Source organism: Myotis lucifugus, unplaced genomic scaffold, assembly GCF_000147115.1.
Source record: "Myotis lucifugus unplaced genomic scaffold, Myoluc2.0 scaffold_2242, whole genome shotgun sequence".
In the NCBI taxonomy this organism is placed as follows: domain Eukaryota; kingdom Metazoa; phylum Chordata; class Mammalia; order Chiroptera; family Vespertilionidae; genus Myotis; species Myotis lucifugus.
In genome coordinates, this window is record NW_005873290.1 from 15,888 (window position 1) to 27,532 (window position 11,645).

The following is an 11,645-nucleotide window of genomic DNA, read 5'->3' on the forward strand; positions in this document are numbered from 1 at the left end:
TGACAGGGCCCTCCGTCCTGACACACTCACTCCGCACGCCTGCCACTACCTCCTTCCTGCAGGATCTCCAGGAGCGGCCGTCCCCTCCTGGTCCCGAGCTGAGCTGGGATGAGCAGGAGCGCTGGCTTTGCCTGACCCGCTTCGTTCATTCAGGACTTTGGCGTGGCGACTCCAGGGCCCGCCGGCTTTGCTGCTGCGTCACTTCTGTCAGGAGGTCTTAGTCTGACCTGCAGGCTTTTTCAAAGCACCTCAAGCTTTTGTGGTGAATTTTCTGATTTTGGACGAGTGTCGCCGGAAGAACCCTGGCGAGCCAAGAAAGGGCCCGCATCCCGAAAGGTATGGCTGGCTCCGCTCTCTTGTTTAAGATGCCCCTGTGTGTGGGCTGTGAACTCAGGGGGCGGAGCGGCTGATGGACCCACACAGTCCCAGTCCGCAGTCCCAGTCCGCGGCTGTGTGTGCTGCCAGCGGTGCTGCCAGGTGTGCTGCCAGGTGTGGGTTGAGAGCAGGTACCTTGACTTTCAGCCTGGTGTTCGTTCCCCTGCATCGCGCTGCATCTAAGTCATTCTTCCTGTTGTTGGGATGTAAACGTAATTTATCATCCTCACCGGCTGGTAAACGTACAATAGGCAGCATAGACTTCCTTGTTGCCGTTCACATAAGCCACAAGAGGAAGAGAGGCTGTCTGTAAGCCAGTTTCGTTTTCACGCAAGTCTTATTAGTCAGATCGTGTTTGGCGTTTCTTAGAACACGCTTTTAATGCTTTGGATGAAAACCAGCGTTGACGTCATAGCCGCGCAGGTGAGCGTGGTCCGGGCCAGCGCGGTGGCAGTGAGATGTGTGCTTTTACTCCGGGTTCGTCAGACTCAGATTTGGACCCCAGACCTAGAGACCGACTGGAAGGTGCTCAGAGAGCAGCCAGGGGTGGTGGCGTAGCCCGCACCCCATCCTCCTGGGGCTGGGCCGGGGGCTGGCCTCGCCCCCCTAGAGTGCTAGGGCCTGGGACAGCCACACTGCTCTCCTCCGCGGCCCCAGGACAACCCGGAGGGCGGAGGGTGAGCTATTTCTGGGCGGACCGGGGAGAACCCAGGGGAGCAGACTCTCATGCCCTCGAGGAGGAACCGTCCACTAAAAGCCAAAGGGCTTAAGCACCCCTGGTGACCGGCTGCTCACTCTCCCAAAACAAAGTCCTCAGCTTCCTAGGGAGGTTACAGGTGGACCTCGATATTCAGTTCAGTAACTGAGCCAGTTTAGGGATAAGACTTTCTGCTTCCAGGGACAGAAGTCAGTCTTACCTGGTGCCCAGCCCAGAGCCAGGCCCCGGCGAGCGCTCGTGTAACCTCTGCTGCGTGAGGGGAGGGATGCACGCGTGAGGGGAGGGGTGGGGATGGGCCAGCTGCCCGCCGGTCTCCAGAGGCCATTTCAGACACACGAGGTGGATGGGGATGAAAGGAGGAGGGCGGAGGTTTCAGCCCTGAGTGTTTAGACTTTCCCAGCAACACCTTTCTGCCCTTCCCTTCGTTAACACAAAAGTAACGAGCTCCCCCCACCCCCACCCCCGGCGCTGCAAGGTGCATGGGCTTCCCCTGGCTCGAGAGCTGGTGGCAGGGCTCGGCCTTGTCAGCATGCCCGACCCGAATGCCTGCCTCCCCTGCCTGTGCCACCTGGAGAGGGCAGGGCGGGCTGTCTGCTGCCGCCAGCTCAGGCACCCCCGGAGCACGCAGACACCTCAGGGAAAGGAAACGCAGCCGTGGAAATGTATGCAGTGGGTCATTTTGGCCTGGTCACTGGGAGTCAGTGTATTTCCATGTACGGAACATGTGCTCTGCTCTCCTGCATGGCATGACTGAGTGTGTGTGTGCGTGCAGCCCCATGTGTAGTGCGGACGGGGAAGTCACGCGGGAGGTTTGCAGGATCGCCGCGGTACGGGCCGCAGGCTCACCTGCGTTGGAAAGCTGCTCGCACCTCTCACCTGCTTTGGGCCCTGGGCGAGTTACATAACCTAAAGCTCGGGTTCCCGCTCCGCCAGCGGGAACACTATACCCCTTGCGTCACCGTGATAGACAGTGAACGGTATGACCTCGCTATTCTCACCGCCTGGGCAGCGTGCGATCCTAACGGCTGTGACAGTGGACAGTGGGTTTAAAGGTTTAGAGGTATCTCGCTGGTTCCTGGCTGACATGGTCTCGGCCTGGTGCTGCTGCTGAACTCAGGGGCTGTTTGCACGTTTCCCCGATGAGCTCATTTAACCACAGGCTGGGCCGGGACAGTCAGGCCACCGGTGGCCCTGCACCCAGGTGTGCAGTCCTGCGGCGGATAACAGGAAACAGCAGGCCTCGCGGGGCAGAGGTGGAGTTGGTTTCCAGTCCGGGAGCTCCCGGCTGCCTTAAACCCAGGCCCCACACGTCCCGTAAGCACCTGCTGTGAGGGAGGTGGCACGGAGTGCGTGTCTCTGAGCACCGGCCGTGGATTCGAGCAGAGCTCTCCAGGAAGCGATGCTCGTTCTGAGGACAGACGTGCAGACACTTTGACCGCAGACTGAGCAGAGGAGGGTGTTCCCACCCCGGTCCTCGTGGGGAGCGTTTTGAATGTACCTTTAAGGGCCCTGAGGAGGGACGGCTGATGGAACACTCGTGAGAATAGCCCGTCGGAGCCACGACTGAGCCAGACTTCCTGGTCACGTGGCGAGGCGGTGACAGTCCCGTGGCCCCAGCTTTTCCTGGGCAGAGACCCATCCAGTCCCCCCTCTGCAGGGAGGTCGGGTGAGTGCCGGCCCCCCGTGGCGGGGAGACCACCCCCAGGCCTCTGCCGGCCCCACAGTGGGTGCAGTCCCTGCTCTTCCGGCTCTTATCCGTTACCTGCCATGGCCTGTTGTTGGCAAGGGGCCTATGAGCCTCTAATTTAAACTGCGTTTGGAGTGAATTTTGTGGGGGGTGTTGTCTTGACAAGTTTCAATGGAGAGACTATACTTTCTTAATTTATTCTAATTTTTAAATTCTAGCACTTTCCCCCCATATCCAGACTTGCCTAACTACTTCGGAGGTGGAGGGTGTGCCTCGGTATCTGTACATCCTGTACTCCATTCTCCCATTCCCCCCCCCCCATACCATCCCTTCCCTCCCTTACCCCCCACTCCCTGGGCTCTTGCTTGGGTTGAAGGCTTGATTTCTTTCTTTTTTTTTATAATATATTTTTATTGATTTCAGAGAGGGAGAAGAAGAGAGAGACAGAAATACCAATGATGAGAGAGAATCATTGATCAGCTGCCTTTTGCACACCCCACACTGGGGATTGAGCCCGCAACCAGGCCTGTGCCCTGACCTTGAATCGAACTGTGAGCTCCTGGTTCATAGATTGATGCTCAACCACTGAGCCCTGCCGGCTGGTGTCTTGACGTCGTTATGACCAGGCCCTAGAACAGTGATGGCGAACCTATGACACGCGTGTCAGAGGTGACATGCGAACTCATTTTTTTGGTTGATTTTTCTTTGTTAAATGGCATTTAAATATATAAAATAAATATCAAAAATATAAGTCTTTGTTTTACTATGGTTGCAAATATCAAAAAATTTCTATATGTGACACGGCACCAGAGTTAAGTTAGGGTTTTTCAAAATGCTGACACGCCAAGCTCAAAAGGTTCGCTATCACTGCCCTAGTACCATAAGCTTGGAGCCCAGCACATTCTTGAACCCCCTCTCTAACCGCGTCGTCAGGTGGTGGCTTAGACTCCGACCACAGCTGGTCTCCTGTTGTGCCGTCCACGCCGGCTCCCGACGGCCTCTCGGTGGTTCTGGCTTTCTCACCACCTGTGACCATCGAGCAGCACTGGGTGCCCCGTGGACACGTCTGACTGTTCGTTGTCCTTTAGACCCGGATGCTCACCCTCTCTTTGCCTCAAGCCACACAAGGGGCCTTTCTTACCCGAGCCTCGCCCATCGGTACCAGTGTTAGCCAGTGAGATGGGGCAGCCGTGCCAAGGGGAGCAGCGTGGGACTAGGGCTCCAGCCTGGCTCCTGTCCCCGCTCTGCCTCTTCCTGGCCGGGCTACTTACTCCGAATGAGCGTCACACAAAGTTGGCGCCCGGGTTCCTGTGACACACGGGGTGGCGCTGCTGGTCCTGACCGTCGCGCAGGGTTGCCCAGGTCCGTGTCCCGTCCCCGGGAGCTCCCGGTGCGAAGGGCTTGCACACTGGGAAGTGCTCTGCAGACGGAGCGGGAGGTCCGAGCGGCTTCTTCCCAGGACCCGGTTGGCGATAGTCAAGGGTGTGGAGCACCACGGGATGGGTGCTGGGGCGGTGCCTTCGCATACGGTTTCCTCTCCTAGTTGGTAGGCCTGCTGGTTTTCCTAGCCCACTGCCGTCTTTCCCGGAATCGCCTGTGGTGATCACCCCGGGAGTGGCCGGCTGGGTGTCAGGGAGAGGCAGGCCTTGGGTGCAGGGGGCTGGCAGCCGGCAGGCAAACATTTAACATGTTAAGCGCCTGTTTTGTCTTCCGGAAGGAAAGACAAAAAATGAATGACCGGGCACTTAATGTGTTAACTCTTCAGGCAGCGGATTTGTTTTCTCCTGGAGCCGGCAAGCCTTGCGGTTCAGGATGTTCTTTCAAAGCTGAAGCAAAGGTTAGCTGCTGTGGAAACTTGGTGCATTGGGTAATCTGCTTTCAGGAGTCTCCGCTTGCTCCCAGTGGCGTCCTCATCGCGCTCTGTCGCCACCGCAGGCCTCATTAGCGCCGGAGAGGCCGTGGGTCCTGCAGAAGCGGGGCCTCCCCAGCACAGAGCCGCATCCCCCTCCCTCCTGCTCCGCCTGAGCGTCACCTCAGCACGGACCCTTCCCCGAGCCTGGCCTCTGTGCTGGGCATGAGGCTGAGCATGCATTTGTTGTCACTGTGCTAGAGGAGGAGGGAGGCAGCTCCGACCCTGCATCCTCCGTTTCCATGGTAACAATCGAAACCAGCCATTTTCAACCCGTGTGCCGCGAGGATTTTTTAAAACTCGCCATACCTGACTATTTAGTCAGGGGCACTGACCTCTTTCCCCTTAGATTGTGAAATAAAAAAAATGACACCACCAGCACAAGAGCTGTCCGGCGTGAATGCCCTGCCTCGAACCATAACATACAGGTCATATAACAGAGTTACATTTTATCCGTCACGTTGCATCATAAGGTTGCATCTGGTTGGTTAATTATTGGTACCAGAGATCCTTATATACAAGTATAGGCATCTGATTTTTTAAAAAGTCACTTCGGAGCAAAAAGGATAGGTAATTACTATTATTTTTATTTTTTTGTAAATCAATCAAAATTATACCTTTTTTGGCCAGCATTTTAGTCGTTGGTTTGTGTGCCAGGAGATAGAGAGGTTGGGAATTGCTGTTCTGAACCAATAGAGCACGTCCACGTTGGGAAGACAGTCACCATAGAGATTCATTCAGTCCTGCCTGAGGCACCTAGTTTAACAGACAAAAGAAGTAAGATTAGACTCCCGTCTTTCGAATGTTGAAGGATCTAGATCAGCGGTTCTCAACCTGTGGTTTGTGACCCCTTTGGGGGGTGGAACGACCCTTTCACAGGGGTCGCCTAAGACCCTCGGAAAACACATATATAATTACATATTGTTTTTGTGATTCATCACTATACTTTAATTATGTTCTATTTGTAACAATGAAATTGGGGGTCACCACAACATGAGGAACTGTGTTAAAGGGTCGTGGCATTAGGAAGGTTGAGAACCACTGATCTAGACAAAGGACGCATGGAAATAGTTAGAGAAAACGTGGCAGGTGTGACCCCAGACATCTCCCAGGCGCCCTCCAGCGAGGTGGATGAGGTCCTTCTAGCCACTTGACAAACTGACAGCTCCCGTCTATCCAGCTGCTGCCCTGGCTGGGCGGTGAGGCCATGCACTGACCCAGGGGGCAGGGGGAGGTTGGCCGCAGGTGAGGAGGGACATGGAGGAGGCAGCGGGAGTCCGGATGAAGGAGAGAGCCGCTTGGGTCGTAGCGAGAAGAGACGAGAACGGAAAGCAGAGGCGGGAAGGGTGGTTCTGAGAGCTGTGTTCAGTGGGCGATGTTTGCGTTCATGTTGACCCTGGCTAAGGTGAGGTCTCACCGCTGGGTCCCGGGCTGCAGCCTGCCCAGGCAGCGTGCCCCCAATAACGTTACAGTCGGGAGAACGAGAAAGGAGTAGAATTCACTTTTACCCACTTGTATAGTAAGTGAGCAGAACTACTGGTTCCTGAATTGACGATTAAGGGGCTTGGCCTCAAAGAATCCAAATTCCCATATGTAGTTTTAATAGTTGACTCCTTTTGGTAAGATTTCTTTTTTTTAAAAAAATATAATGGGCTCTTTTTGAGTTGAACACACTCTTTCTTATTAAAGTGGTAGGCGGACTCCCATGTGGAAATGCGCTTTTGGTTTTTATTCCTGCTGTGCCAGTGATTTGGGTCTGATGTAAGTGCTGTCGTCATTTTTAACTGACGGAAGACTATCTGGAAAAGCGGGGTTCTGGCGGGAGGCAGTAGCCCCAGACATGTAGTATTTTCCAGGTCAAGCTCGGAAATGCCCATGTAAGAAAAAGTCTCGTGTGTCCATGCTCCTGCCTCTGAGAGTCACTCTGACACCCACACCACACCTCGGGGAGCCCCCACTTGTCTGGAGAGTTTGCGAGGTTCGGCTCAGCTCTCCCGAGAAACCCTGTGAACCAGGGTATGGAGTCCCGGTTCAGCGGTAAAGGCCCTGTCAGGCGCAGCAGCTCTTTCTTGCCAGAATTTGAGATGAAAATCCCCCGATGGGAAGTGATTTGGAGTCGGGGAGGGTAGGGGCACGCCTCGGAGCTGTTCACCAGGAAACTTAAGCGTTTCGTTTTGTTCGCTAGGTTTTCCATTCTGTTACCCTTTTTTCTTTAAAAGTATATTTTTATTGATTTTTAGAGAGAGAGGGAAGGAGAGGGGGAGAGAGAGAGAAACATTGATGAGAGAGAAACTCAACACCCATCAGCTGCCCCCTGCACGCCCCTGCTGGGGGTCAAGCCCACAACTGCTGACGGGGAATCGAACCCGAGACCTCCTGGTGCGCAGGTCCAGGCTCAACCACTAGGTCACACAGGCTGGGCACAGTATGTTGCTCTTGAAGCTTTTAAGGTACTTTCTTCTTCAACACAAATATTGCCCTCAGGCCTGGTCACGCGTCCCCGTGAACCTGGCAGTGATGCGGTGAGCGTGAGTCCCTCGGGGCTCTGTCTGGCTCCGTATCTACAGGTAAATCAAGTTAGCGGCTTTCTGAGCCTGTTCCTTCAAAGGGAACCGAGGCGGCGGAACTCGGGAACTGCGTCCCGCCGGTCTGTTCCTGGCTCTTTCAGTGTCTCCTTTGTTTAGAGGACATCCTGGAAGGGTGGATGAAGGAGAGCTGGTCGCCTCCCAGCTGGCCCCCCCCTGTCCTGCACCCCTCAGCCAAGCCCCAGCTCCAGGGAACCTGGGCCCACCCTCCCCTGGGCCTCCTGGGCCCACATGATCTTCCAAATACATTTTTTAACCAAATCATAGTCACCTTCCCAAAATGAGTTCTTGGTGAATACAGTTTTCTTCCTCATCCCCTTACATTTTGTTTAAATGGTGGTGACATATACATAACATTACATTTATTATCTTAACCATTTAAACATGCCCAGTTCGGTTCACTGAATACCAGTACATTCACGTTGCGGCAGCCCTCACTCCATCCAGGCCCAGCCGTTTCTCGTTGTTTCTCGTCTCGTGGGAAGAAGCTGTGTCTCCATGAAACTCCAACTCTCCTCCCCCCTCCCCTCGGCCCGGTAATCACTGCTCTTCTTTCCGTTCCTCTGAGCCTGTCTGTTCCCGCTGCCTCCCACGCGAGCTCATGCAGTGTCTCCCTTTTGTCCTCAGCATCATGTCCTCAAGGGCCACCGGTGGTTAGCATGTGCCAGGATCCCCCATCTTTTGAAGGCGGAGTGAGAATCCATTGTGTGTTTAGACCACATTTGTCCATTCTCTCATCATTGGACACGTGGCGCGTCCCCGCCGTTTGGCTGTTGGAAGTCCTGTGGCTGTGAGCATGGGGGTGCAGATCTCTCTCTGAGACCTTGCTGTCAGCTCCTGTGGACGTACACCCAGAGCTGGAATGGCTGGACGGTATGGCAGCTCTCGGTTTAATTTCTGGAGAATCAGCACCCTGTGCTGTATTGTGGCTGCACCGTTTCGCCTTCCCATCGACAGTGCGTGTGGACTCCAGTTTCTCCACGTCCTCACCAATGCTTGCTTTCCCTGCTTTTTAGGTTGTGGCCATCCCAGTAGGTGGGGGATAGTAGTATCTCCCTTTAAAAAATTCTCAGTGCCCAGCTAAGGCCGCCCCGGGGTAGAGGCTGAGGATGGGGGGGTTGCCGGGTGGGGCCATGACCCTGCCGTTTGTTAAGAATTATGGCACAGGTTCTCTGCTTCTCCATGGCGGGTATTTCCAGAGGCCTCCTGGGGTCTCCGGGGTGGAGGCTGGTGGGCAACGGGGTAGGCGTGGAGCCCATTCCAGGGAATAGAAAAACGATGCTGGCAGGGCGCCAGGTTGGACGCGAAGTCCATGGTTTGACGGGCTGTAGGTACTGGCCTCCCCTGAATGAACGTGTTGTGTGTGTGTGTCTCTGTTTTCTAGGCTCAGACCATGAATTACGTGGGGCAGTTGGCGGGCCAGGTGTTTGTCACCGTGAAGGAGCTGTACAAGGGCCTGAACCCCGCCACCCTGTCCGGATGCATCGACATCATCGTTGTCCGCCAGCCCAACGGGAGCCTGCAGTGCTCCCCGTTCCACGTCCGCTTCGGCAAGATGGGGGTGCTGCGCTCCCGAGAGAAAGTGGTGAGAGCAGGGGCCCCGGGACCCCGTTCTGTGGCTTCCCATCTCCGGAGCTTGTCGTAGGCCCAGGTTTTTAGCTCTCTGTTGGGTAGGGCTGTTCACTGAGTACACGGTGAACTCAGGTTGTTCTGGTTACGATGGCTGTGTGGACGACTCCAGAACTCAGTGGCAGAAACCAACTGTTTATTCAGCTCCTGGGTTCTGTGGTCAGGGATTCGGACAGCAGGGCTGACTGTGTCTGCCGCCGCCATACCAGGGCTCAGCTGGAGTCTCCAGGCCGGGGCTGGAACCCTCCGGAGATGCGTCACTCACATGACCGGTGGCTCTTGGCTTTTGGGCCCTCCATGTGGTCTGGGCGCTCCTCACCCCATGGTGGCTGCCGAGCATGGGCCGGGGGGGGGGAAACAGAGATAAAGAGAGAGTGAGAGAGAGAGAGAGAGAGAGAGAGAGAGAAAGAGCCCAGCCTATTGGACGCTCCCTTTTCCTCTGACCCAGCCTCTGAAGTCACATACCCAAACCCCCCCTGGGCCTCCCGGTGGTGGCGGTGTGGGGCGGGTGCAGACTCATTTCCCGGGTGGGGAAGAGCAGGCAGGACCAGGCTGACTGACTGAGACCTGGAACTGTGAGCTCTCTGTGGCGTGTGTGCGATTCAAGTGCACGCGTGTGGAGGCGTGGTCGGGGAAGTATGTTTCCTGATGTGGAGACGTGCGTTTTTCTTCCAGGTTGACATAGAAATCAACGGGGAATCTGTGGATTTACACATGAAGCTGGGAGATAACGGAGAAGCCTTTTTTGTTCAAGAGACTGATAACGATCAGGTAAGGAAGGCTGGGGGTCAGGGCCACTTCCTCGCTCCGCGCAGGAGACAGCGGAGTGTGGGTGGAGCACGCTGCCGGCTCCCGACGGTGCGGACGGTGGCAGCAGAGGAAGCAGGCGCTGTCTGTCCTGGCATCTGAGCCTGATGGGCTGCTGTGTGCTGAGTCCACAAGACTCGGCAGCTCGGCTGCTTCCGTGGGCTCACCGTTTCCAGGGGGACAGAGGAACCCAATCGCCTGGCCTGAACCCTGGTCCATAGCATACAGATTGTACTGCTGTCAAACGCAGATGGCCGAGTGGTCGATTTTTGTCTAGTGAGTGACCAGATTGCTTGTATTTTTATTATTTTATTTTATTATTATTTTTTAAAATTCTCACCTGAGGATATTTTTCCATTGATTTTTAGAGAGAGTGGAAGAGAGAGGGAAAGAGACAGAAATATCGATGTGAGAGAAACACATCAATTGGTTGCCTCCTGCCCGCGCCCTGACCAGGGCCCAGTCTGCGGAAGACTCTGCAACTAAGGTACATGCCCTTGACCGGAATTGAACCCCGGACACTTCGGTCCAAAGGCTGACACTCTATCCACTGAGCTGAACCGGCTAGGGCTATTTTTATTATTTTAAAATGTCTAAGCGTTGTTGAGATAATTCTCGTACCATACAGTTTAGCCATTTCAAGTGCTCAATTCAGTGTTTTTTAGTGTTTTCACAGATGTGTGCAACTATTGCCACAGTCAATTCTAGATCACGGTCATCACCTCCAAAGAAGCTCCGTGCCCTTTCGTTATCACCTCCCCATCCACCACCCCCTCCCCACCCCCGAGCCTTACGCAACCACCCATCTACTTTCTCCATCGATTCCCCTCCTCTGAGCTTTCATGTGAATGGGACCCTATAGTATGTGCTCTTTCACGCCTGTCGTCTTTTACTTACCATAATGTGTTCCGGTCATCCGTGTTCTAGCATGTGTCAGTACTTTGTTCCCTTGTGCGGCGAATGGCCACCTTTTGTTTATCCTTTCATGTCAACGTTGATGGACACTTGGGCTGTTTTCCCCCTTTGGCTGCTGTACATTCGTGTACAAGTTTTCACATGGACATAGGTTTTCATTTCTCTTGGGTGCATACCTGGGAGCAGAATTGCTGGGCCCCACGGTAACTGGGTAACATTTGAGGACCTGCCAGACTGCTGTCCCAGGCTGCTGCACCGCTTCCATCCCCATCAGCAGCACGTGAGCGTCCCCGTGTGTCCGCATTTTCACCTGTGCGTGTGATCTGCCTGTGTGACCGCAGCCAGCCTCGTGGGTGGGAAGTGGTATCTCATTCTGGGTCTGACTGGCTGCAGACCACAGAGGGCCTTGTTGGCTGGCCGCCCAGGGTGCCGGTGGGTGGGACGGGGCCAGAGGCCAGCGTGTGTTCTGTCCCAGGCGATGCTCCTTTCTGTCCCGAGAGGCGGCTACAAACTGGGAGCTGTGTCCTTCCTCACCAGATCGCAGTAGGGCGCCGCCTCCCCTCCGCACACAGGTGCACCCCTCCCCTTTTCAGTCAGTGTCAGGTGTGTTTCCCCCCACGTTCCGCGTGGCTCAGGGTTTGGGGTCTGGAAGAGGAGCCGCACACAGATGAATGAAAAGAGACAAGAGATAATTTGGAAACATTGGGGGACCAGGCGGGCAAGTCCAGAAGGACTTCCACTGATGCTCAGGCCGCTCCAACCTTTTATTTGATCTGGGGTAGCCCTTAGGTAAGGAGGTTTCAATGACACACAGATTAGCTCACCAGCAGACAATTTCCAGAAATAGGCAGAATATCTAATCAACAATAATCAGCAAGGATTTACATGAGTATCTAAGGAATTAAGTGAACTAAGGTGGGGATGATGCTTCAGCTACCATTATTTAGATTAACTGGGTGGTGCACAGCCCTGACCTTTGCTAGGACTTCAAAGGTTACTAGCTTTTGGGGGTCTCTGTCT

At 54.8% G+C, this 11,645-nt stretch overlaps 1 protein-coding gene across 1 annotated transcript; it reads left to right on the forward strand.

Moving 5' to 3' along the window:
* Positions 1-735: 735 nt before the first annotated feature.
* LOC102435110 (phosphatidate phosphatase LPIN1-like) lies at positions 736-9,812 on the forward strand. The gene is made up of 3 exons (XM_006108412.3): positions 736-798; positions 8,659-8,859; positions 9,579-9,812. Exons 1-3 carry the CDS (start codon positions 757-759, stop codon positions 9,810-9,812), a joined length of 477 nt encoding a protein of 158 aa, XP_006108474.2. The 5' UTR covers positions 736-756.
* Positions 9,813-11,645: the final 1,833 nt, after the last annotated feature.